This window comes from Vicia villosa, linkage group LG7, assembly GCF_029867415.1.
Source record: "Vicia villosa cultivar HV-30 ecotype Madison, WI linkage group LG7, Vvil1.0, whole genome shotgun sequence".
In the NCBI taxonomy this organism is placed as follows: Eukaryota; Viridiplantae; Streptophyta; class Magnoliopsida; order Fabales; family Fabaceae; genus Vicia; species Vicia villosa.
Window position 1 is genome coordinate 114,527,557 of NC_081186.1, and position 26,553 is coordinate 114,554,109.

The following is a 26,553-nucleotide window of genomic DNA, read 5'->3' on the forward strand; positions in this document are numbered from 1 at the left end:
AGCACTTATATTTGTTATAATATTGTAGGCATGAAGATGCTTGAAGACGTGCAACCATTTCTCGAAAATGTATATAGTCTATATATGAATTTCATTTGGGTCATGATAGTTTGATGAATATGAAAATGTTTTAGTATATAATCGTGGAGATTACAAGTCAAGTGATTTAAATTGATATATTTGAGATAACATTTTTTAAATTATATTTTTTTATTTCCTATTTCTTTTTTAAAGATATTTGATTATAATTAAATATAGGACAATGCTAACCAGTGCCCCATGGAGAAATCAAAGGTATTTAAAACAAAATTGATAGCAAATCAAAGGTATTTAAAACAAATGTTGCTTATAAAAACAGAAACTAATTAAAATAAAAATCAATCATTTAAAATATTTATTTATTTAACTTTATCAATATGGGATGACAAAGTGTATTATTTGCTGGTTACCATTGTCCAACAATCCCCTACAAATGGTAAAACAGGAAGAAAATAGGGAGAAAAAATATTTTGGGCAAAAGAAGGATTAACATTTAAATACCAATATTAGAAGAGTAGTAATAACTAATGAAAATATGAGTTTTTTTTTCAAGTGTTCAATTCAGTGGATAAAATTATGAATATTGGAGTCATGCAGTAAAAAAATTAAATGAAAAAAAAAGATGTAGAGCTATGTAGCACCAACACTTCTGAAAAAAATGTGTGTTTGTGTCACTATCAGACACTTGTACCGATAATTATGATTGCGTTTAATCTATTCATTTTTTTTTAATTATTATCAGAATCGTCGTGTTAGTGTTGGAGTTGAATTCGGGGTGTCCGTACTTAGATGTAGAGTTATGCTGAAGAAACTTCTTTGAAAAATAATTAGAAACATGAGATGACATGAGATGTTAGTAATTTAAAGATTCTTATTTGGATCAACAATTCTATTTCTCAGTCAATGGGTGTGCGACTTACAAAATATGATATTAATAAGGATGTTTGGGATCAATTGAAATTTTGAAAAATGATACTAATTAGATAGTGACATTAGGACTCTTAAACAAAATAGCATGATCATTCAATAATTTTATTCGGTCATAACTAATTTATGAGATCAAATGACTCTTATGAAGTATGTTGAATTAAAAGTTATTAAATCACACACCGACCAAAGAGAAGAACATCATCTAGTTCAATTTCTAATTGCCCTTCAAGATGATTTTGAGAGTCTTCGTAGAAATATTCTACGTCGTACTATTTTTTTCAATGTTCATTTAGTTGCTAATGAGTTGTTGACAGAAGAAATTATACTCAAATCACACTCTTATTTAGTTTCAAACAAAGGAACACTCAACACTCCTCCATTTGTTTTGATTGCTCCTTTTCACAAATGAAAATTTCAAGGGAGAATTAAAGTTAGTATTATGGATTTTTTTTAAGAAAATATCTCACTGAAAGTCATAGTGTTCTAAATTGTTAAGAATGAGTAATAAGAATTTTAATAATCCATAATCTTATGTTGTTGATGCAACTCCTACTATCACTAGTTTTGATTCTGATCATTTATACCCATATAAGATCACTTCTCAAATACTTGATATCATATAACATGTCAAAAATATTCTTGCCACTCAGCCACATTCCATGTGTACTTTCTGTGTTTAAGGTTGAATGCTCTAGTATGTTAGGTAAGTCTCATTCCATACGAACTATTGATTATGGAGCATCACACCATATGTCATATGATGATAAATTATTTGTGTATTTAAATCATGTTTTATCTATGTCAATTATGACTAATGATGACAATCTCATGACATTAGCATACATCAATTCTATCTCCATAACTAATATGTCCTCTTTTATGTTTATTATATTCATAACATTACTTTGAGTCTTGCATAATATTTATTAAAAAAATATATAAATAAATTAACTATATATATTTTAAATATTATAAAAAAAAAATAAGAAAAAAAGAGTAGCAACACAAAAAAAAAAAGGAAAAAATAAAAAAATAAACAACAATACAAAAAAAAAAAAAAATATAAAAAAAACACAATAAACATTAAAAATAAAAAAAAAAAATAATAAAAATATATAAAAAATAATCTAAATAAATATATAATAAATAAATAAATAAAATAAAATATAAAATAATATTTTTATTTTTACCAGTGCTGTTTAAGATATGCATTTGCTTCTAGATTACAGTATTTGACTTCTACTATAGCTTTAGGAAAGTTACAAACCAATGATATCTCATATTGTTGGTCGTTGTAAACTTACTAAATTCTTAGGTTTACCTTTTTATTGAAAGTGTTTCTATTTCATATGCATCATTTGAGTTGGTTCGCTTTGATGTATGAGGGTCCATCACCTATTCCTACCAAAGGCGGATCTAGATATAATGTTTCGTTTATTGATGAATGTACTCTTTGTTATTGGCTTATCTTATGAAAATTGTTATGAATATTTTTGACATTTATCTTATGTTTCCTATGATGGTTTAAAATTCAATATAATATTGCTATAAAGTGCTTTCATTGTGATTTAGATGGTAATATATACCTTAAATGAGTTATCTTAATTACTTGCATATGATAGTACTATTCACCAAACGTTTTATACTAATACTCCTCAACAAAATGGAGTTTTCTAAAAGAAAACATCGTCATAATATTGAGACTGTCCGCTCCCTTTTGTTGTCTTTTTCAATTTTCAAGGAGTTTGGGGTGAAGTAGTTCTTATTATTGTCCATGCTATTAATAGAATCTCATTGTCAATCACATCAGGCATAATAAACTTTTACTAAAACTCAGAAGCTAACAACAACTTCTCACTAACAGCTTCAGAAGCTACTGCTTTTGATTAACCACAACTTCTTAATATGAGTCACTTCTAGCATAAACATATTAGTCTTTTACATTTTAGTCATTTAATTTGACTCAATTGATCATCACTTTATTTCAACCAATTTGAATCCATAAAACTCAAATCAAGGTCCATTTTTTCAGTTTCTTTAAAAAATAATTTTTATTTTAAAAATATTTACAAAAAAATTTGAAAAAAAGTTTTTAAATGAAAAATTGATTTATAATAGTTTTTTTTAAATGTTATTTTAAATATTTTATCATTTTAAATATAATTTTTATATCTAAATTTTAAAAAATCACTTAAATTTAGAGATTTCTCATGTAACTTTTCATAAAAATTATCTTTAAAATATTTTTTAAAAATTTTGTAATTTTGATTATGTTTTAATATTCAATAATCTTATATTTATGTAATTTGATGTCAAAATTAATCTTTTAATTTGTATAAAAACATTGTTAGAAAAACTTTTAATATTTTGAATAACCTTATTATGAAAATTATTTTAAAAAATACGGAATTTTTTTTTTTTAATTTTTTGAAGTTAAAAACAAACAACCCCTTAATTTAAATAGGCACTCAAAAACTATGAGGAGCTTATCTAATAATATTGTTTAGATTTGGCAATCGCACTAGTTAAAGATTCATTTACATTTTAATTTGATCGACCTTTCTCGTGAAATATTCATTTACATTTTAATTTGATTGACTTTTCTTGGACAAAAATAATAATAAGCAAAATTTTTAACAATTAAATCAAGATCATAAAATAAGTTAATCAAGCATAGCATGTGTTGAACAAACAATAAATTCTAGAAGCATATGCTATTCACTTTTGATTTAAAATAAGAACTTGCAAAAAGAAGCATTTTCTTGATGAATCCATCAAATGATAACCCTAGTTCCTCTTTTGTTTTATCTTTGGAATTAATCTTTTTAATTATAGAAAGACATGAATTTCCACCATGATACTGTCCAAATGGATCCACCAAAATGAATAGCTTGGTTCTTTCTCCTCAACATTGGATTCTTGATTTTCTCATCACATATTTTTCTTTCTGCAATCAACACCAATTTTTTTATTAGCATTTAGACATAAAATTAATTTTTATTCACAATATATTTTTGAAAAAAAAAAAAGAATTTCAAGCTTACATTTGCAATGAATTTAAATCCAATTTTTATTTGTCCTTTGTAGGTGTCATCTTCAAGAACCACATTATATGCAGCTGGTTTTATTTCTATATATCCTTGCTCACTTCCTTCAGTGATTATTCTATCTATGTCTACCCTGTTTAATATATAGTAAAATAGTATATAATATAAAATAATGTATTTGTAAATAATATTTGCATTTTTTTAATGTTAAAATTGAGTAAGAAAAAAATAAAATTGAAGAAAATATTTACTTGGCTTCTCCAACAAATCCATCATTTGTGAAGAGTTCTGTGTCCATGATTTTACATTTTAGATAAGTTGAATTCACCTTGCAATCTAGAGATGAAAAATCAAATATGAATTTCTGATTCCAACAAGGTTTCTCATTTTTACCTACATTCACAAATATACAACTTAAGTTATTATTATTATTATTATTATTATTATTATTATTATTATTATTATTATTATTTTTTGCTTTTAAGATTTGTGACCTTAAAATCTTAATTAAAATTAAAAACTTTAAATAACCTGATGAAATTTTGCTTCTTTCAGATAAGGATCCACACTCAATAATCACATAGTAGGAAGGTGTTCCTATAATGTTAAGTACACACAAAAAATAGAGAAACTTTTTCATGAGAAATTAAAATTAAAACTTTGAATAAAAAAATAAAATTAATCCATATATTGTAATTAATTAACATGCTAATTAACATATATAGAGTGAAATTAAAGGAAGGATACCAACAATGTTTGTATGTCTAATGCCTTTGGCATTAACAAGAAGTACTTCAAGAATTCCTGTTTTCATTTTGTGGATTTGATTAGGATTTAAAAGATGAAATTCTTGGGAAAAATATCAGATATATAATATATTATATTAGGTAAGAAATATTGAATATGGTAGTTTCATTTATTTTCTTAACGTATTAATTACGGGGTTACAATGAAGTTAGAGTGTGTTGCAACTACAGTTTAGTTACTGAGTAATTCACTCAATCTAACGTATTAATTTTGGGGTTACAATGAAGTTAAATTAATAATTTTATTTAACTATAATTTTTGGATTCCTATAAGATTGAGGTGTATTTGGATTAATCATTTTAATGAGGAAAACTGATATTTTGAGGGAATTTAAAATGACTTAATTAAAATATATTGTTTGGATAAAAAATATAGAGAATTGTTAAAATGATGTAAATTTATAAGGGATTTTATTTCAGTTAAATTTAAAGAATTTCAAATGACATCAAAACGTAAAGAATTTGAAATTGCTCCATAATTTGAATGTTAAATTGTTTATTATTAATTTTTGAAATTTTGCAAAATGATTCTAATATTTTATAAAAATTACAAATTTACCATCAAATTTTTTAAAAAATTGCAAATAAGTCTCTAATAATTTTCAATTTTTACAAATTGGTCCCATAAAATATTCAAAAATTGCAACTTGGTCCCTATTTTTCACATTTTAACCCTTTTTAAAAAAATTTAAGAAAATGGCCCAAAAAATTAACAAAGAATCATTTTAATATTCCATATATATATATTTTTAAATAAATGAATTTCAATTGAATCTTTTGAATTACTTAAAAATTCTTATTTTGGTCCCATTAGTATACCCTCTGTTTCACTTTGGTCCTTTAATTTTCTAAGAGATGCAAACATGTCCCTTCCTTCAAGTGGCCTTAAACATCCGTTTATTTTATATACGTGGCAGGTGAGCAGACAAGGTTGCATCATCTTATTTATATTCCTTATTCTTCTATGTTATTCACCATCATCGTTTCCATCTTATTTCAAATTAGGGCAAAATCTTCTTCTTGTTCAAAATATTCTTGTTGTTCAAAATCTTCTTCGTACCCACCATCATCGTTCTCTTCTCGTTCAACTATTTTTTGTCGCTGAATGATGAAGGTCAGCCAGTGTTCTTCGCATATGAAGTAGAAAATTTCTGAAAGTTATGAGTCACCTGTATACACTACCTCTCCATTTGCACCAAATTGTCATTGTGGAGATAAAGTTGTGCTTCGTATGGAAACAAATTGTCATTGTGGAGATAAAGTTGTGCTTCGTATGGAAACAAATTGTCATTGTGGAGATAAAGTTGTGCTTCACATGGAAACTACTTAGAAGAATTTTGGAAAGAAATTTTAGGGTTGTCACAATTATAAGGTAAGCCCTAATTTCTGTTTGGGTATGTTAACAAATGGTAAACAACTTTTGATCCTGATTTGAAATTTGCAGGGATCCTTGCAAAGAGGACGTGGTTTTTTCTCTTGGTTTCGTGAGGAAATGGCAGAAGACACAAATCAAGTATTGATGAATAGGTTGGAAAGCATAGCAAGAGATTTTGATGAAACCAAAAATCATGAAAAATTGACGATTAGAAATGAAGAACTAGGGAATTCAGTGATGGAAATACTAATTCAACTGAACAAGATGTTGAAGTGGAAAAATCCTTGAACATGATGTGTTTTGTAATGTTATGTGTATGTTTTTTTAAGTTGTTTTATGAGTATGTATCAGTTGTTATGTGTAATGTCATGTGTATTTGTAACATAGTTTATCAGTTGAATCTTATTTCTATTGTTTGTAGCAACATAATTTTTGGCATATGATATAGAAATTTCCATATCCATAATGACACAAGATATTAAAATTGAAGGTGCGAGAAACACGTGAAAGGGGTGGTTTGAATTGGGTTGCACCAAATATAATCTTTTTCGCAACTCAAAAACAAGGTTAACAAGTGAATAAAATAGATGAACACAACTATTTTTATCCTGATTCATTGTTAAAGAAGTTATTCCAGTCCACCCGCCAAGGGGATTTTGCCTTCTCAATAAAGACTTAATCCACTATAAACAAATTAATTAGAGACAAACACACTGACCGCAGCCAATGCCTTCTTGAGACTCCTGACTAGCACCTAGTATTCTCAAGGAAACAACCACAATAAGCTTATGATCAACCTTGCTGACAACCCCAACAAGTTCAGCTAATCCTTATCGTGAAACCACAATGACCGCAGCCGTAGTCTTCTCAAGGCTTCTGACTAGTACCTAGTCCTCCAAGGAAACAATCAACTAAGTTGATTACAAGTGTGTATTACAAGATGCTTTTAATAAGCAGATTACACAATGTTTAAGTACAACAACACAAAAGTGTTGATAAGAAAGATACGAACAGAAGCTCGTTGCTTAAAATACAAAACTATACAAATATTTCTCGAGTTTGTGCAATGCTTTAGTGTAGCTTTTTAGAACTAATTCGTTGATTTCAAATTCTTCCAATGGCTTCCTTTATAGGGAAGGATAGATCTGTTGGAGGGTAGAACATAAAATGCAAAGTACAGTTGTAAATTCCCCAACGGTCATGGTGGGAATGGTAGATAACAAGTACAGGTTGGAATGTCCTTACACCACCCTATAAGAGTAGAGGTCACAATTTACGTTAGTACTTTTATGCTCACCATCGCACGCAAGCCATCCTTTATATTCTAAATCTTCAAAGGCTTCTGATTGTGTGTTGATTGAAGCATGTTGTAGATGATCAGAACTATAATCTTCAGTCCCAATGTCTTTGAGTCTTCAGAGCTTGTTCAGTAGAACCTTGTCTTTAGAGTCTTCAGCACTTGGTCTTCAGAAGAGATGTCTTCAGATATTTAGAACTTGTTCAACAGAACCTCGTCTTCATCATCTTCAGAACATGGGGCACAAAAGTAAAGCTTTAGATGTCTTCCAAAGCTTCCTTATAAAGTCACGATCAGAAGCTCTTGTATTAACGTTCCTTGGAACCGTTGCATAAGTAGCATTCCAGAATCTTGACTTTCATTATAACACAACACTAGTATTCTTCTAGAGTGTTGAGTTCAGAACTTGATGACATCACACGCCTTTTTATTAGACTCAGAACCTGCAAGGCAAAAACCATACACCAGAAAGAAAAATGTTAGTGTATATAATTTTCCTTGAGATAACATGTAAAGTTATCATCAAAACCTAATGCCGGATGCAAAACCATTCTTGTCCTTACAAAAATTACCTAAACACATATCAAATTACCTAAACATTAACACAAAATGTTTGTCATATTATTTTTTGTCATGGCCATAAGCACAAAATGACATTAACACATAAACAGATAATGGTCACAAACACATCAAATTAAATAAAAATTAACACAAAATGACATTAATTGATATCGTTGCAAGACATAGGCATATTTCCATAAAGGTTCCAAAATGCATTGACATGTTCCATAAACATGTTCAAAATACAGTACATAATATCAAAATGTTACATTGACATGCTAATATCATAAAATAGATAAGACCTAAATATGACTAGATGGTTCTCTTTGGTGTGCTTCTCTTGGTTCGAGTAGACCTCTTGGTGGTAGGACCAATCACATTCTTGGATGCAGAGGATTTTTTTGCTGGTCATGGTGGTACAAAGGGCCTTCTTACACCAAGTTTTTGTTACTTGCCAGTTCCTTTTGCCTTTTCCCTTTTGCCTTGCCCTGATATTTCCTTTTCTTGAGAAGACTGAGTTGCATTCATGTATCCCTGTGTTGCTGAAGCTTTGATGAAGCATGTGTTGCATTAGCATGAGTTGTTGAAGCCTGATTTGCATTGACATGAGTTGAAGCATATGTTGCCGAAGCCTGATTTGCATTGGCCCAAGATGCAGCAACTTGTGTAGCAGTTGTCTGAGTTGCTTGAGGTGTTGGTGTGACCTTGCAAGTCTTTTTATCATGTCCTTCTTTTTGGCACCTAGAGCATTTGACTATTAAACCCGTTCTTTTTAATTTTTTGTCAGTCCCATCAATCTCAGCTTGCTCAAGATTTCTCCATTTCTTTAGTCTATCGGACATCTTCCAATACTTAGGTGGCTACACATCTGGATATGGAGTCTTTTCCCATAAATTGGATCCATTCACATGGTAAAGTACATGCTTGTAGACTTTGTACCTAGGTATCCTATAATATTCTTAATAAAATAAAATTGTGACATTCATTAGATATTTATACACAAAACTCATAATAAAAAATGCTAATTTATTTTAAGAAATGAAGATGATCTCTGCTCATAAGTCTGAAAGTACTTGAAATACACCAATTTGATTTATTTGATGTTTAAATGTGTATATAAACTTGCTAATTTATTAGGCCTTTTAAAATTGTGTCACAATTTTTATATTTAGAGATAAAAAATAGGGTAAAATATGTTTTTTGTCCTTATAAAATAGCAAACTTTGTTTATATGATGTCATCAAGAACAGTCTGATCTAGATACACCCGGAACGACATCACAACCTGATTCCCTCTACGGGGGAGATACATGGCAGCCTTGCCATCTTCTCCATATAGTCAAGATCAAGAGTGAAGGATAGAAGAACACAATAAGGGGGGTTCGATTGGGTTTTTAAACAAATACAAAATTAATAACACGTTTGGTTATCCTGGTTCGTTTGAACTCAAACTACTCCAATCCACCCGCCAAGGTGATTTTGTCTCTCTCTTAGGAGGATTTAATCCACTAAATCAAACTTGATTACAACTTTCACAATGACAACCGTCAATGTCTTCTTGAGATAAACCACAACCCAGTTTCTCAAGGAACACAATTGTAAACTTACAACTAGAAAGTGTTTAAGAATTGCTTCTAGAAAGTTATATCACAACTGTGATGTATACACAATGTTTAAGAATAATGAATGAATGATAATTTGAGAGCTCTTCGTAATTGTTTGTGCGTGAGAAATCTTATTTTGAACTTCAGTAGTGTCTTCAATATATATAGTAAAGCTTTGGATCCGTTGAGAGACACACTTCTTCGTTTTTGGAAGGTTTGATATAATTCGTTTTAAGTTCTTTCCAAAAATAAAGATTATGTCCGTAGAATTAAAGTTTCAGCCGTTATTAGAAGGTCTTGAATTAAATGACTTGTAACAGAACTAAGTATCAGAATATTATGTATCAAAGCATTACGTCAGTGTTTGGTGCAAGAAGCGTTTTTCTTATCAGAGCTTGATCAGAACTTCTGCTTCTGAGAAATCACAGTCAAAACCTGAGCAATCCACAACCTCACTACTTTGATCTTGGAGAGCTTGTTGTAGTGACTTTCAGAATATGATCTTCTTAAAACAAAGATCAAATGGCAAATACTTCTTGTTCTTGTGCTTCTTTCAAAATTTGTTTCTTATTCTTTTATCTGGGTAAGCATCAGAACTTCTGTAACATAAATAAACGATTAGGGAGCATATATGTTCTCATTAAAATTATGTGTTTGTTATCATCAAAACTATTTCAAAGATGTAGAACCAAACTTTGTTCTAACAAAGACCATACCCATGAATGCGGTGGAAGTGAGAAATGATCCATCTCTGAAAAAAGAATAAGAGACATGTAAAAAATTATTAATAGTAAAATAAATTTAAAAGTGGGAATGAAAGGTACCGTCAGCAGTGTGCAAGAACCTGTAAGCTTCGTCGTCCTCTAGTTAGAGGTTTCATTCAGCTTTTGGTATAGGTATACCAAACAACCGCCCCCTAGTTCCACTCCCTTATCGCATCCAAATCCATGAAGTACCATAGGTAAGTTACATCCATGTAGTTAGCACTTTTGTCCATAAAAAGGGATGTGCCAACCAAGAACATGAAGTAACATCTCAAAAAACACTGACGTTGATACTGAGCAAAGAAGTCATCGTCCTCATTCTCGGAATCATTTGCTGCAATGAGATGGTCTTTATAAAGGTCCTTCAAGAATGAGAACTTTGGATGTGCCCCATTAGTTGAGGAACACTGCTCAGTGGTCATTTTTGGTTAAGCATCCAAATACTTAATCTTCCACTCAATGGCAATATCACGAGTGATGCATGAATGGTTAAGGAGCCTTCCTCTGATAGAAAGGTGTAGCAGACAGGCGACGTCATCTAGAGTGATCGTCGTCTCTCCAATCGGAAAGTGAAAAGATGACGTCTCCTTGTGCCATCTCTCTATGAATGCCCCCTGCATTCTGTGGCTAATGGTGTTGTAACCGAAACAACAAAGTCTGGAGGCAATAATGGCCTCCCTTAACTAATTTGTAGTAGGACGATGTATAGTGAATATTTTGCGAGTGTGGTTCACGGACTTTAGTACCGTCTGTTCCTGTAAAATAAAAATTAATATCAAGAGGGAGATGTAATGAAAAAGTGTAATAATAAAAGTAAAATCGTAATGAAAAGTGTAATAAAACATATAAATGTCCAATGAAAACATGTCGGGCAACATGATCGGAGTAATATATTAAGAGGGAGGTGTTAGAGGGCCTTCCTGGATAAGTCGGGGAAACATGCACGGGTGCCAGAACATGAAAATCCTCGGGTGCGGGAACATGAACCTCCTTCGTTGCCCGCTCATTATCCCTATATGAGGATGCACATAATAGACGATTCCTGGGAGCAGAAATGGTTGGTTCATCCACTTCCTCCTACGATACTCGACCGCGTTCTCGACCCCTTGAAGCCTGCTCAGATCTCTCACGCCGAGCGAAAGCAATTTGGGTTGGCCTACTGAGTCTAACTCTATTCGGATTCTCAACTACTTTTCTTGGTAAAAGAATAATCACAAGAACATGTTTGTAAAAGTTATAAAAAAAACCTCAGACATCATTTTTAGTAAATACTTTTAATAAGCAGAAGAAACTTAAACATTTTAAGCTAACACTTGTCCAAAATTGATTAAATGGCTCATGTTCGATACAATGATGTAAGAGGTGCTAATACCTTCCTCGCGCATAACCGACCTCTGAACTTAAATTTGGTTGCGACGACCATGTTTTCGTTCTTCAAGGACTTTATTGACGTTTCCCTTTAAAACTAAAATTTTGATTGCGACTCTGTTTATTTCGAGTAGTTAGACGTTAGGGTATTTTTCACGTCGCGATAGTGTATACCCATGATTAAAATGCATAGTTGGTTATGGAGTTGTAACACGAGTGTTTGTAGAATAAGATGAAATAAATTCGCGTGAAAAAGATGGAAATGGGGTGTGATAGGAGTGGTATTCATCCAATAGAGATTAAAGATGGAGCGAAATTGATCGAAGGTAATGAAATTGATATGCCATAGAAAGTATAATTAAAAATTGACAATCCTTAAGACTTAAGAAACTTTTAGAACATAAAAATAATAATTAAAATAACATACCGATTAAAATATCTTAACCAATAACTCTTAAATAAGTGTGCGTGTGTGTGGTCTAGCGGTGAAACGCTTGGGTCTTGAGAGTGTGCTTCTCTCAAAGTCTCAGGTTCGAAACCCGCTAGATACAAATTGTTTATTAAAAAAAAAAAACTCTTAAATAAATTCTCTATCATTAGACGTCATCACCTGGTATCATTAAATAAATATATACTGAGGATTTGTTCATGTTAAGTCTTAAACATTGTTATTTTATATGACAATGTTGAAATGTATAATTAAAAAATATAAATTGCGGATGCGGTTGCGGGTGTTACGATTGCGGTCATTGCAGTTGCCGTGATGCGTATTACGGTCGTTGCGACGTGAATTTAAATTAGGAAATATTTAAAATACACCATTAAAAAACACTTAATGTTAATATTTTACATTGCAAATCACATCCAAATTGAGTTTACGGCCGCAATTGCGGTTGCGGACTGCAATTTAAAACCATGATCAAAACATGACGCATTAATCTCAAAAATCACGTCTCAATCTGGTTTAACTTGAAGCTATGCCATGATAAATAATAGATTAATGTATTCAAGGCAATATCAGGCTTGCATTGGAATTCAAGGAATAGTTGAGTCCTAATTCAAAGGGTTCTTTAGTTTTAAGCAATATATATCTACTGCACTTGAAAGTAATGTGCCTAACAGCCTTCAAACTCTAGTTTTCATCATTTTCTTTTGGCTCTATATGTCAACATTGACTGTGACCAAAAATGGAAACAATCACAAGTTCTATGATCTGTCTTGCAATGCAAATTTCCCATACCAAAAACATCCTATAATTATTTATGTGGAAGAAGCAAAGTAGTTGAAACTTGAAACATGCTTTCTTCTCATCCTTTCTTTTCTCTCTCTCTCTCTCTATATATATATATATATAAACCTATGCTTAGAGACCCTATACACTGTTTATAAGTCTAGCATGTCAATGCTAAACATGTTTTTTCCGAAACTTACCAACTCATATTCTCTTATTTGGCTTCCAATTCTGCTGATTCTACTAAGAAATAATTCAGTTTATGGTTTGCAGAACTTTTACATTGTTTTCCTAGAAGCTCATCCCGTTAGTAGAGAAAAAGCAGTAGAGACTCATTTAAATATTCTCTCAGCTGTTAAACAAAGGTAGTGAAAAGTGAGCAATGTAGCTTATGTTCAATCAAAAACGACGTTTTAATCTTTGTTATTAATCTTTGTTTACTTAGCAGCCATGTTGAAGCCAAAGAATCCATAGTATACAGCTATACAAAGAGCTTTAATGCATTTGCTGCTAAACTCTCTGAGGATGAAGCCAACAAGTTATCTGGCATGAATGAAGTGGTCTCAGTATTTCCAAATCAATACCGAAAGCTACACACGACAAGATCATGGAATTTTATTGGATTACCTTTGACAGCTAAGAGAAAACTGAAGTCAGAGAGTGACACAATTGTGGCTCTTTTGGATACAGGTTTATAAATTATCATACATACCTTTCAACTCACTTTCATTTTTTGTTTGTTTTATGTAATTGTATTTCATGATCTAGGGGTCACTCCTGAGTTTCAAAGCTTCAAAGATGATGGATTTGGCCCTCCACCTGCTAAATGGAAAGGAACTTGTCACAAATTTGTTAATTTCTCCGGCTGCAATAAGTAACATCCCTAACCTTAATTAAACGCGTATAGCATAAACGATTATCATTATAAGTGCTTATCTAGAAACTATTTAGTGTGACATTAAGTATTACATTTTCCTTGGCATCTTTATTTGATGGAAAACTCGAAGCAAGATCATTGGAGCCAGATACTTCAAGCTTGACGGAAGGTCTGATCCGTCTGATATATTATCTCCCGTAGATGTGGAAGGGCATGGAACGCATACTGCATCAACAGCAGCAGGAAATCTTGTACCGAACGCAGGCCTCTTCGGATTAGCGAAAGGGACGGCTCGTGGGGCGGTGCCTTCAGCCAGGTTGGCTATTTACAAAGTGTGTTGGACAGAAGATGGGTGTGCTGATATGGACATACTTGCTGCATTTGAGGCTGCCATACATGACGGTGTGGATGTCATATCGGTTTCATTAGGCGGAGGAAATGCAAATTATGTGCAGGACAGTATAGCTATCGGGTCATTTCATGCCATGAGGAAAGGTATAATCACGGTCGCCTCAGCCGGAAACGGTGGCCCAACTATGGCAACTGTCGTAAATAATGCGCCATGGATTGTCACCGTAGCTGCTAGTGGCATCGATAGAGACTTCCAGAGCATTATAGAGATGGGAAGTAGAAAAAATGTTTCTGTAAGTTTTCACAAATTTTTCGCACATCACATCTAATGTGTGTATATCTAACATTGAGAATTATGCAGGGAGAAGGAGTAAGCACTTTTAGTCCAAAACAAAAGCAGTACCCTCTTGTTAATGGGATCGACGCAGCACGAGACTCTTCAAGCAAGGAAGATGCTAAGTAATTTCCGCTTTGATTTTCAATACTATCTGATGAAGTTTCTTTAGTAACAAGGAAATTTGAATACTTCGACAGGTTCTGTGATGACGCCGAATCCTTAGATCCTAAAAAAGTGAAAGGAAAGATTGTTTATTGTAGATTTAGAACATGGGGCGCTGATGCTGTAGTGAAAGCAATAGGAGGCATTGGTACTATAGTTGAAAATGATCAATTTCTAGATGTTGCTCAAATATTCAGTGCTCCTGCTACCTTTGTGAATCAAACCACAGGTCAAATTATTACCAATTATATACAATCTACGAGGTAAAACATTCTCTTCCTTGTTTTCTAAGTAACCTTCTTACTCGATTATCTAAAATCATAAATATCTTTGTTCAACAAAGATCGCCTTCAGCAGTGATACATAAGAGCCACGAAGTGAAAATACCAGCTCCATTTGTCGCGTCTTTTTCATCTCGGGGTCCAAATCCAGGATCTCAGCATGTCCTCAAGGTACTAATAGTTGCTATTGTTCTTCCGTTTTTGTGATTATATATTAGTACTTGATTATTGTGTTGAATGATCTCTTGTATGCAGCCCGATATAACAGCTCCTGGCATTAACATCTTGGCAGCATATACGCTTAAAACTTCGATTACTGGTTTAGAAGGGGACACTCAATTTTCCGAATTTACACTAATGTCCGGTACTTCCATGTCATGCCCTCATGTTTCCGGAGTAGCAGCATATGTGAAGTCATTTCACCCCGATTGGACTCCTGCTGCAATCAGATCAGCCATAATTACCACAGGTGAAAGATCAAAACTTATTTCCATTTCGTAGGACTATTCACGGTTCGGTTCAGACATTTCACGTAACTAATGTTGTTATATTCTTTGTCAAGCTAAACCAATGAGCCAGAAAGTTAACAAGGAAGCCGAGTTCGCATTTGGTGCTGGTCAAGTTAATCCAAGAAAAGCTCTGAACCCTGGTTTAGTATACGACATGGACGACTTCGCTTATATTCAGTTCTTATGTCACGAAGGATACAATGGTTCCGCATTATCAGTACTAACCGGTTCTCCTATAAACTGCACTTCTTTACTTCCTGGGATCGGCCACGATGCTATTAACTATCCTAGCATGCAATTAAGTGCGAAAACCAACGCAGATATAACAATAGGAGTTTTCAGGAGAAGAGTTACCAATGTAGGTCCTGGACCAACCATCTATAACGCGACCGTTAAATCTCCAAAAGGAGTTGAAATCATAGTGAAGCCTACTAGTCTTATTTTCTCTCACTCCCTGCAAAAGAAGAGCTTCAAGGTAGTGGTGAAAGCAAAATCTATGGCAAGCATGAAAATTGTATCGGGTTCGCTTATTTGGAGAAGCCCTCGTTACATTGTTAGAAGCCCTATTGTTATCTACAGTCCATAAAGTTGCATTTAGCAGTAATCAAAATCACAACCGTAATTTAAAACCGCCGTAATTTAAATATACATATTTGAATATCATTATCAACAAAAACCTTATATATACTTATTCTATATATATCATTTTCACAACTTAGATCACTATAAACATAAATCAAAGAAATCATACATACATTATCATATAGTATAACCAATTCACAGTTGAGATTTAATCCCTGCAAAATCTCTAACTGTATAACCAACCTTCTCAAACCTCCCTCTCTGATTATTCTCTCTAAACTTCAAATACTCAGAACACACAAAAGGCTCATAAACCCTCTCCTTCCCCTCTCCAACAACTTCCTCAGGTGCCAAAACCACTTTCTCATTCTCAAAGCACCAAAAAAAGGCCAAAGAGAATCTCTCCACAGGCTTCTTCAAAACCACTCTATGCTCAGAAGATCTCAACCTATCATTACTCCAAGCTTGCATCATGTCACCTATGTTCACCACCAAGGACCCTTCAGAAGGACTAATGTCAATCCATTTTCCTTCTCGTGTTTTCACTTCGAGCCCGCCGATTTCGTCTTGGTATAGGATTGTTATGCAGCTCATGTCTGTGTGCATTCCTAGGCCTTCTGGTTGGTTTTGTGAATCTGTGGTTTCTGGTGATGTGTAGTTGTTTATTCTTAAGTAGCCTTGGCAGTTTTTGAAATGGGAAGTGTAGAATAGGTTCTCAAAACCTTCTCCTAAAGTCATTAGTACTAACTTTAAGATTCTTTCTGATAAGTTTGACATCTTGGTGCAATAGTCCTCTAGTGTCTCACTGTTGAAAACATCATATAGAGAAATAAATTTGTGTCTGACATGTAGACATCGGTAATAATTTTAAAAAAAAAAACACAAATTGAACGTAATCACAAATGTATATGTTGTGTCGGTGTTGGTGTCTGATATAAACACGGACAGGAACACGTCTTTTTCAGAGGTGTCGGTGCTATAAGTTATGGACATGTCATAAGCTCTTCCAATAGATCATAACTCAATTCAAATAAGCCACATATGGAATAGAAAAAAAAAACATGGATTGAAAATTTGAAAGGCCTAATGTAACATTACCTGAATTTAGAATTCTGATTTTCAAACAAAACATCTTGAGAACTCTTAGCAGAAACATAGAAGTTAGGTCCATCAACTCTAAGGCTCTCAAAGAAAGGAGAAGCAATGAAGTGAGGAGTATAAGATTTCAAAGAAGAGAAAGGACCAAGTTTAAGTTTAGTATCACAAGGAAGACTAAAGACAAACTTAGACAAAGAATGAAGCTGGCTACAAAGATCTTTAGAAACTTCATGATTGATTATATGAAAAAATCCCCACTCTTTGCATGCTTTAGAGAGAGTTGCTAAAGAAGAAGATTGAAAAGGTTCAGAAATGTCTATAATAGGAAGATCAACATTTGCCATTTGGAAAAGGTGATATTGGTATTTTGTTACCAAAGTTTTGTGGTGTATTTAATGTATATAAGTTTGGTCAAAAGCTTATAGTTGAAGAATAATGAATATAATAAGTGATAGTTAAGAAGTGCCAACAAAGATATGTAGCATAATGAAGCTAAAATAAAACTAACTTGTTAGGTGCTTTTGTGTAGAGTCAATTGGTTTTATAAAATGGAGTATGATTGTGGAAGTTAATGATTGGACAAAAGTTAATGATGGTGGGATAAGTTGAGTCTATGACCATGATTTATTAAAGAAAGGGCTTTCTATAGAAAATAATCAACAAGGGTGGAATTAATATATAGATTATGTTGCTTAAAGTGCATACACTAATTTCCATGTGGAACATCAACTTGGTTTATTAATTATAGGTAGTTGGTCATTTAGTCAATGAAGTTAACATTGTTGTGAGTTATATTAGATTTTTTATCAGTTATTTTGATATCTGAAATTGTCAGAGATATTGTGAGGAGATTGACAAAAAGAAAGAAAGAATAATAGTAGTCAAACTAAGCATTTGGTAAATATTGATTTGACTAACAATAAATTTAGAATTAATTTAGAACTTAGGTGTAAATGAAGTTGTAAACAATTATGTGAGATATTGGATCGAACTCTAGTATGGTTGAAAGGTAGCTTCTTGGTTCGATAGGATTGAGCATGAAGTCGAAGGTTGTTCACATGCTTGTGTCGAAGATGCTAGGGTTGTTAGCATGTTAAATTAGGTTTTAGTGTTTAAACCCTAATTTGTTAAGTTAGCTTGTTTATTAAGTTGGCTTGTATAATGGGTCTTGTGGAAAAAAGCCCATTAGTTAGTATGTTAGGTTTTATTATAAATAGCATACTAGTCTCTCATCATTGCTAAGCTGCAAATCCTAATTTAGGGTGAGAGAGGTTATTTGTTATTCTTGTAAACTTGTAATCTTGTTTTAAGAGAAAGTGAAAGAATAGCAGTTATAACCAATTCTTGTGTTCTTATTCTCTTCCCTAATTCCCTATTATACTTTGTTATTGGTATCGTTTTTCACAACAAATTGGTGCGGTGAGCGTGGAGAAGATGCCTTCAACAAAGTATGAGATTGAAAAGTTCACCGGAGTGAATGATTTCGGTCTGTGGCGCTTGAAGATGAAAGCCCTACTGGTCTAGCAGGGTTGCGTGGAAGCGTTGAAGGGAGAGGCAGCCATGAATGCAGAATTGACGGCAGCGGAGAAATCATTGCCGAGTTGCAAGTTTTTCCACTGTATGCAGTTGATAAAGCTGCATGAAGATAGCTAGTTTGTTCCCTTGATGTTGTAGAGTTAGGTCCAAGGTGGAGATTTGTGAGATATTGGATCGAACTCTAGTATGGTTGAAAGGTAGCTTCTTGGTTCGATAGGATTGAGCATGAAGTCGAAGGTTGTTCACATGCTTGTGTCGAAGATGCTAGGGTTGTTAGCATGTTAAATTAGGTTTTAGTGTTTAAACCCTAATTTGTTAAGTTAGCTTGTTTATTAAGTTGGCTTGTATAATGGGTCTTGTGGAAAAAAGCCCATTAGTTAGTATGTTAGGTTTTATTATAAATAGCATACTAGTCTCTCATCATTGCTAAGCTGCAAATCCTAATTTAGGGTGAGAGAGGTTATTTGTTATTCTTGTAAACTTGTAATCTTGTTTTAAGAGAAAGTGAAAGAATAGCAGTTATAACCAATTCTTGTGTTCTTATTCTCTTCCCTAATTCCCTATTATACTTTGTTATTGGTATCGTTTTTCACAACAAATTAAAATAAAGATATTAATAAGGAGTGGAGAAATACATAAATGTTTGTTGATGAACAGGTCGACTCTCGTCTTTTTCGAGGAATCACTATCACGCTAGTTGTCACATCTCTTACAGTTGGATCTAATTGAACGATAATTCACATAAAGAATCGGATCATATGCAAACGGTTTGAATCATCCATACTATGTAAAGATCAGTTCACACTATTTCAAGTATTCTATTCATTCTCACTCTCAAACTACTTTTAATCTGGTCACTAATTTGGGCATTGTAGAGCTAACCTTGTAGGTTCAACCTCCTCACTGCATAAGTCTGATCCACCGCACCTGAAATCTAATTCAACATGTATGAGTTTTATTCCATCACTTCATCACTTATCTCTAGTTCTCTGAGCAAGACAGTCACGTCATCTATGGAAACTCGAACTTGGCATCGTGTCCCTTAATCTCAATTATGGGCAATTGTTTCGGAATGTACAAAACAGTCTCGCATTACTTGGAAATCGAGACTAAGGATGGTTTATATACAATATTCATACACATCAATCCAGCGGGACGCTTTTTTTAAAAGGACAAAACCGTAAAGGTTCTCACATTTAAAGCGGACAATACCTTATAGTTGCAGTGACGCAGGGTTGAGGTCGACCGGAACAAATTATTAAAGAATTAAAATATAGAAAGATTAAATCCTCTTCTTAATAACTCTTAAATATCCAAGTTGTTTAAAACATGTTTCTTAAATCTAGAATGCTCTCAAACCTCAATAACTCATATTTTCCCACTTTTCACACAAGTTGTTACAAATTGATTTTGCAATATATGCTTTTGTAAAAAAGACATGAGAAATTATAAACAACATTTTTTTTAAAGATAAACAAGTGGGATGTCACAAGTTCGAACTCACGCCTCTGCACCAGATATCCCTACATAACTACCAACTAAATTCGCTTAACGGAATTTATGTACAAACTAAAAAAAAATAGATTTGAAGATATATTCGTCACAAATTTTCACATTGACTTCAAATAAATGGTGGTACTCAAATTTTAACCAAGAACCACTTTTTATTCTCTCCAACTTAGAACTAATCTTCAACAAACTTGATCAAATCCGAATAATTCTTGAAATTTTGATCAATAGTGACATGGTGAACGCATATATTGGGTTGTCTGTCCTCTTTAGCAACTTTTTCAACTGTGATTTCTTTAAATTTTTTTCCCATCTCTAATAAAATATAAATGAATATCGATGTGTCTCGTCCTCTCATGATACAATTGGTTATTTTCCAAATGAACTGCATTTTAGTTATTACAATGTACCTTCACACATTTTAATCACAATTTTTAAAAAGAACGCAATAAATTAATCAGAATTGCATAAAATAAAGACCCCTGATTTCTTTTTTTTCTCAATCCATAATGTCGATCTTTATATTCGCCACTTTATATTCGCCAATTGTCGTTGTCCAGCCTCGTATACAATTCGTTAGATGCATATCCAACAATCTTGAGTGGTGTCCAAAATAAAACTTACTTCATACTTAAAAAGTGATCAAATAGTACACCAAGAGTGATTTTTTATTAGAAAAAAAATAATTGTTAATTTATAAATATCAATAATTTATTTACAATAAATAAATGGTATCATCAAAAATTAAACTTTGAATCAACAAGTTACACCAATTTAACTCAACTAACATTTACGAGTTAAACTACTTCACCCACCTTTACAATAGTGATTTATTCATAAATAATAAGATGTTTTATATAGTTTCATTTTCTTTTTACATGAGTGATTAATTCATCAATAATAAGATGTTTTATATAGTTTCATAGACATGTTGCTTGTTTTTAATATATGCAATAGTACAGGCTGGTAATAAGCTGCCAAGCCCCAACCACGATGACTTTCTATATTTATTTATATTCCGCTATGCATGGATCACACTTTCTTCTTCTAAAACTTTTCAACAACTATTTGGTCAAAAGCATCTTAATTTCACCATATTCACACTTTTATCACCTCTTCCTTTCTCAAATTCAAATGTGAATACATTTCTACATTCACAACAACAACATTCTCGCGCCTTAAAACTTGCTATCTGACCTTGCAACCGATTAATTTAAGAAGACTAATCTTACTGTCTATTTGCAAACGCTTCATTTAAATCTAGAATTCTGTATGAACTAACGCAGCACAAAAATTGTTAGCACTAAATGAAATTCAAACGAGAACTTGAAAAGAGCACACTCTGAAAACTCAAGCATTCACTAACACATAAAACACATCAATCTCTAAGGATTATTTTAATACAAAATTGAAAGAAAAAAAAAAAGTGTCAGAAGATTAAAAACATTTTAACTAACTGCTAAAACAAGTAAACAATAAGACAAAATGATAAGATTGACATAAGAATAACTATGGATTTGTAGGTCATTCAAAAAAGACACAAAATCTAAGCACTAGATTTTTGCAGTGGGAATATCATGATTGCATAGCATCTCATTTGTATCCAAAAAGGTGTTTTGAAGATTTGATTTTGCCATTACTGACTCATTACCTCTTGATTAATCACTTTTGCACCTGCTTAACCAAAGTCAATTATTCTCTCAAGTGCTAGATCTTTCTGCTAACACATACTTTTGCTCATCAACTTAAAAGAATATCAAAATAAGTGATTCTTATACATCAAAAATAGTATTCATATTTCTCTTTCTACAAACACTTCCTTTGAAGATTAACCCAAATAGGCTTTTTCAAGTTATAATATTCACATGTAAGCAAACTAAAATGAACATCCCAACAAAACATGTACTACACTAAAATAAGTGCTTGATGTAAATCAGTGAATTTTCATTCTTGGAACCAAATTAGAATCATAGAAGGCTCTAATAAGCTTAATATAGAGAAATATTTTAAGGATTTGTCTTCTTGAACACCATATGACCTGCGTCGTCCACGTCAAACATGCGCCCGACAAATTCATTCCAACCTTCCGATTGTTTCTTGTGAGACGAGGAGGAGCTTCTGCCACTAGATCTTTCGGACTCTTCTTCTTCTTCTTCGATGCCAATTTCATGAAATGTTCCATATGAGGAAGGTGAGTATGCTTGAGGAATATCCAAAGCAACTGCCCTCTGAAGGGCTGCGCGGTACTCTTGACTATGTTCGCGAGCTAGAGATTTTTGCCTCACCATCTTCTGCTCTGCGGGAATATCCATATGTCGATCTTTCTCTAGCATTAACTAATTCACGAAATATAATGGTTTAGCAATGCCGCATAATAATAAGAATAATAAGCAAAGCTCTTCTAATAGTGAAAGAAGTAAATATCTTACATCGAGCGCCTGTCGGGATTCCCTCTCGATCCAAAGGATAGCATGGTCAGAAGTTGCATTGCAAGAAAGAACTATATGATCAAACCTCCCATCGACAGGTACTGCTGTCCTAACAATCGGTGGAAATCTTCCAAACCTGCAACCAGAAGACTATACTCCAAATTATTACTGCATACAGATGATATTCAACGCATCGAATACAATAATAAATTTCGTTCAGTAAAATGTCGTATGGTACAAAATAAATAGATTGCTCGGTGAAACTTCGCTGAGATAGCATCAAATACTGTACCTGAAGGGCTTTCGCTCTACAATGTGATAGAGACGACCAGGTGCATACAGACGCCTGGGGTCTCTAAGTTTTTTCTCCTCCAGTGTGCAAGTATCCTTTAAGCACAAGAAACACAATAAACAAGGCCAACTGCAAAGAAAGTAAAACAACCATTGTTGCTCATAAAAGCTGGATTGTACTAATCCAATGCATAAGCATGAAAGGATAACAGTGTTCAGATCAGAGCTCATTCATCCTAATGGAAAAAAGCTGAAATAAATGCAATAATCTAATGCATATGCGTGAAAATTTGAAAAACTTAAAACCTGTTGTTAGTATACAAATTATACCACTCCGTTCAACAAATCCCGAAATCTATGAATAAAGCAGGTTTACGGCATTTTGCCGAGAAAAAATTACCATATTAATTGGTTGGAACCAGCCGCAAATTCAGGAAAACTGGAAATTAATTTTTTGCATGAGAAATGTTCAACTGATATGACAGATAGGTAAATAAAAAATACATAGGAATGTTGAAAAAGCAAGTAGTAGTAGTCTATGTTATCAAATTCGGGAATTCCGGCTGTTATCTCGGGACGGAACAGCTCAACCAAGGAAACCGCGCCAGGCTGTACCGTTTCGGCCACAGCACAGATGGGTGACTCGGCTGGAATGACCACGATAATGGGATTGGATTCGGAACGACGCTACTCTGATATTACCCTTAAATTTTTAAGGATGGCAAGGTTATTTTATTCAATTTTATTGGCTTTGCAAGTATGCTTTGCTTAAGACTTACGGCTTTTATTTCTAAATATGAATACTTCATGAATTTTAATTAATTTATTTTAGTTTTTAACAATTTTGTGTTCATTAGTATTAATTGTATTAGAATCCGCGTCACTAAAATATCAGCCGTTCCGCTCCCGGGTCCCATTATTCCATTTTTAGGGATGGCCGCGCCGCATTGTTATCCGAGATTGATAACATAGGTAGTAGTTACTTAAAGAGGATTAGACGTGTAAAGGACAAACTTCGAAATGCTCAACAGTGTTAAATTTAAGCCTTAAAACGACTTGTCTCTACCATCACCTCCCTATCGCGAATCCCTTTTGAATTTAAGGCATGAACAAAGCATAGGCCCGTTATATAATTCGCTTAAATTTAGTTTAAGCATGCTTACCGGGTTTCGACAGCAAGTCCAAGAGGCAAGAGCAAGTTTTCCAACAATTTATCTTACGTTTAGGCTAGGAATGGTTATTGTACATCTTACGAAAAACAATATCTCTATCTTAACACCAGAAAAAGTTCTTCCATTATCAAACTTCTACATCATGGGATCCCGAATGTGTGGGAGAGATTAGGTGTTCAAGAACAGTATTATCAATGGCTGGTTATGGTGGCTGCTAAAAATACGCCTTGTAATATCGTGATGTAGACTATGGCATCAGGCACAGAATCCGCCATGCCATGGATTCCCCATGGCGACGGTGTTGCAGACTATGGTGCCTGGCACAGAATCCGCCATGCCATGGATTCTCCACAGTGACAACTGTCAACTTAACGGCATTTGATTTGAATACATAGTTTTAACTTTAAAAAAACTATTCCATCACAATGCATGCACACTTCAATCTTACACAATATTGGCTCTCTACTAGGATGACTTAGAAAAATTAATTATCAATGTCTTCAGCATTAATTCATACAATAAAACTGTTTTAAAAGTCGTGATAATTATTTTACCATAAAAGTGACCTGTAGACGGTTTCCATAGCAGTGGTTGTCCGAGGTAAAAAATCATCCTGCTCAAAACGAGTAAGCACGTATAGAATATTAGTACATAACTAATAAATAGATACGAAATCAGCAAAGATCGTTCTCTTTTATGGATAGGTTCTACGGATAAGTTGATGATAGAATAAATGTCACAGATGAAAGAATAAATGTCATATATGAAAGAATAATTGCGATGTAATTTCTAATTCCTATAAGCATAAGGAAACCATCTGACCTGTAGTACAATAGAATTTATCACATCCGCATATCTTACAGCCAAATTGAGAGACATGCATCGAGCAGGAGCAATCGCATAGCATTTTATCTTGTTTCTCTGTAACCCCAATTTGTCCCGATTACGAATTGCTAGCAATGTCAATAATGCTACCACCCCAGCCCCAAGCGAATGTCCAACAAATGTCAGCATATAAGTCGGGTATTCTGCTATTAGCTTCCTCAAAACCTCCCATTCCGCATCAAAAACCCATTCCGCTGCCTTCAATAACCCATTATGAACATATCCACCATGAAATTCCGTCTGTCCTAGTTTATTATCAAGCAAAACCGCATAATCACTTTCTTTCCCTAAATTGAGTCCACTAACAGCAAGTATAATCTCATCACGATCATGATCAAGGTATATCATATACGGAGTAACACAACCTTGGTTATCCCCGTAATCCTTCCGTAAAACTATCCAATCAGGATTAATCCCATAACCCCCTTCAGGAGCCCACTGAGGGTTACGAATATCATCTTCATAAACAGCTAAGATCATGCGACAAAATCGCGGTATAGGCTCAAACTCTTCCGCAGTAGCCAGACCCCAATTTTCACTCTCATAGCCGGCAGTATACAGACACTTTTTCCAAACCCAACTAGTACAACCCAAACAATAAACACACTCAAGTATAGGAAGCCCACATAAAAATGACATCAATGCCTATACTTCAATTCAAGCATGTTTACAAAATGTTACAAACAAATAACAGTCCACACAAATAACATCAAAAACTAACTTGCTTCATACATAACCTATAGCCACTATTTTACAACACTATATACTAAATTGCATATCATGGAACAATAGTAGTTTCTTAAAATTTCACAATGCAAACCCTAGATCAAAGCTAAAGCTTAGAAATTCAGCAAAAACTAGTATGTATCATAGATCATGTCAAAAGCTTAGAAACTAAGGAAAATTGAATACACACTTGGCGATAAAAAACAGTAAAAATCGAAACTTTAAGGTGAATTATGGACCCTGGAGAGTTTTGAAAGAGACCCAGTTGGTGAAAGTATGGAAATTCAACAAAAATGTGAAGAGCATGAGAATGGGGTAAAGAATGGTTACTAGGGGAAGGTTGTGAAGTAGAGTTGTTGAATTTGAAAAGTGAGAGATGTTTGGAAAGGGGAAAATGGAGAGATTGAGGGTTTGGAAGTGGTGGAAAGGGATGAATCTGTAATGGAAGAAGAAAGGGAGGAAGAGGGCTGAGAGTTAGGCGAGACTGTGATACCGGTCAGTCAAAGCCATTGTCTCACGGTTGATTGGGTTGGTTTGTAGAATGTACCAATTGGAATCATTGATATTCCTCTCTTTTTTTTAATTTTATTTATATAATCTATGTGGTTAAAAATATTTCACATTTTTTATTTTATGTTCTAAAGTGGAATTAGTTTATCTTTCATAGTCTTGTGTAATTGCTTTGTTTATTGTGTTGTTGTATCACTAAGAATTATCCTTGCTCAATAAAATAAAAATGTTTTGATTCATGATAAATTTCTTTTTTAGCCAAGCAAATTGTTCCTTT

The 26,553-nt window shown here is 33.2% G+C and overlaps 4 protein-coding genes across 5 annotated transcripts; 1 reads left to right on the forward strand and 3 right to left on the reverse strand.

Annotated features, from left to right (window-relative positions):
- Positions 1-3,874: 3,874 nt before the first annotated feature.
- LOC131620020 (elicitor-responsive protein 3) lies at positions 3,875-4,830 on the reverse strand. Its single transcript, XM_058891047.1, has 5 exons — positions 4,764-4,830; positions 4,548-4,613; positions 4,268-4,409; positions 4,014-4,149; positions 3,875-3,916 (listed from the first exon to the last, which is right to left on the reverse strand). Exons 1-5 carry the CDS (start codon positions 4,828-4,830, stop codon positions 3,875-3,877), a joined length of 453 nt encoding a protein of 150 aa, XP_058747030.1.
- An 8,293-nt stretch (positions 4,831-13,123) lies between these two features.
- LOC131616636 (subtilisin-like protease SBT4.14) lies at positions 13,124-16,269 on the forward strand. 2 transcript variants are annotated; one of them, XM_058888014.1, is made up of 9 exons: positions 13,124-13,386; positions 13,467-13,711; positions 13,790-13,895; positions 14,029-14,542; positions 14,611-14,708; positions 14,784-15,011; positions 15,092-15,200; positions 15,285-15,498; positions 15,592-16,269. In XM_058888014.1, the coding sequence occupies exons 1-9, from the start codon at positions 13,187-13,189 to the stop codon at positions 16,122-16,124; spliced, it is 2,247 nt and encodes a 748-aa protein (XP_058743997.1). In that variant the 5' UTR covers positions 13,124-13,186; the 3' UTR covers positions 16,125-16,269. The 2 variants fall into 2 exon arrangements, with proteins under 2 accessions (XP_058743997.1, XP_058743998.1); XM_058888015.1 differs by having other exon boundaries at positions 13,125-13,386; positions 13,470-13,711.
- Positions 16,270-16,315: 46 nt separating this feature from the next.
- LOC131616637 (gibberellin 20-oxidase-like protein) lies at positions 16,316-17,582 on the reverse strand. Its single transcript, XM_058888016.1, has 2 exons — positions 17,219-17,582; positions 16,316-16,925 (listed from the first exon to the last, which is right to left on the reverse strand). The coding sequence occupies exons 1-2, from the start codon at positions 17,560-17,562 to the stop codon at positions 16,316-16,318; spliced, it is 954 nt and encodes a 317-aa protein (XP_058743999.1). The 5' UTR covers positions 17,563-17,582.
- Positions 17,583-21,994: 4,412 nt separating this feature from the next.
- LOC131616638 (uncharacterized) lies at positions 21,995-26,322 on the reverse strand. The gene is made up of 5 exons (XM_058888017.1): positions 24,978-26,322; positions 24,710-24,768; positions 22,985-23,113; positions 22,693-22,828; positions 21,995-22,599 (listed from the first exon to the last, which is right to left on the reverse strand). Exons 1-5 carry the CDS (start codon positions 25,677-25,679, stop codon positions 22,270-22,272), a joined length of 1,356 nt encoding a protein of 451 aa, XP_058744000.1. The 5' UTR covers positions 25,680-26,322; the 3' UTR covers positions 21,995-22,269.
- Between the last annotated feature and the right edge of the window lie 231 nt (positions 26,323-26,553).

Bases quoted from the DNA above. Each gene is read 5' to 3' on its own strand.
- LOC131616636 (XM_058888014.1), top strand. From the start codon at position 13,187: ATGTCAATGCTAAACATGTTTTTTCCGAAACTTACCAACTCATATTCT. The intron at 13,896-14,028 runs GTAACATCCCTA...GAAAACTCGAAG, and splicing joins AATTTCTCCGGCTGCAATAA to CAAGATCATTGGAGCCAGAT. The intron at 15,201-15,284 runs GTACTAATAGTT...TCTTGTATGCAG, and splicing joins GATCTCAGCATGTCCTCAAG to CCCGATATAACAGCTCCTGG.
- LOC131620020 (XM_058891047.1), bottom strand. From the start codon at position 4,830: ATGAAAACAGGAATTCTTGAAGTACTTCTTGTTAATGCCAAAGGCATT. The intron at 4,614-4,763 runs GTATCCTTCCTT...TTAACATTATAG, and splicing joins TAGACATACAAACATTGTTG to GAACACCTTCCTACTATGTG. The intron at 4,150-4,267 runs GTAAATATTTTC...TATATTAAACAG, and splicing joins GGATTTGTTGGAGAAGCCAA to GGTAGACATAGATAGAATAA.
- LOC131616638 (XM_058888017.1), bottom strand. From the start codon at position 25,679: ATGTCATTTTTATGTGGGCTTCCTATACTTGAGTGTGTTTATTGTTTG. The intron at 23,114-24,709 runs GTAAAATAATTA...CTTTCTTTGCAG, and splicing joins GTCTACAGGTCACTTTTATG to TTGGCCTTGTTTATTGTGTT. The intron at 22,829-22,984 runs GTACAGTATTTG...TTCTGGTTGCAG, and splicing joins GTAGAGCGAAAGCCCTTCAG to GTTTGGAAGATTTCCACCGA.
- LOC131616637 (XM_058888016.1), bottom strand. From the start codon at position 17,562: ATGGCAAATGTTGATCTTCCTATTATAGACATTTCTGAACCTTTTCAA. The intron at 16,926-17,218 runs GTAATGTTACAT...TGTTTTCAACAG, and splicing joins AATCAGAATTCTAAATTCAG to TGAGACACTAGAGGACTATT.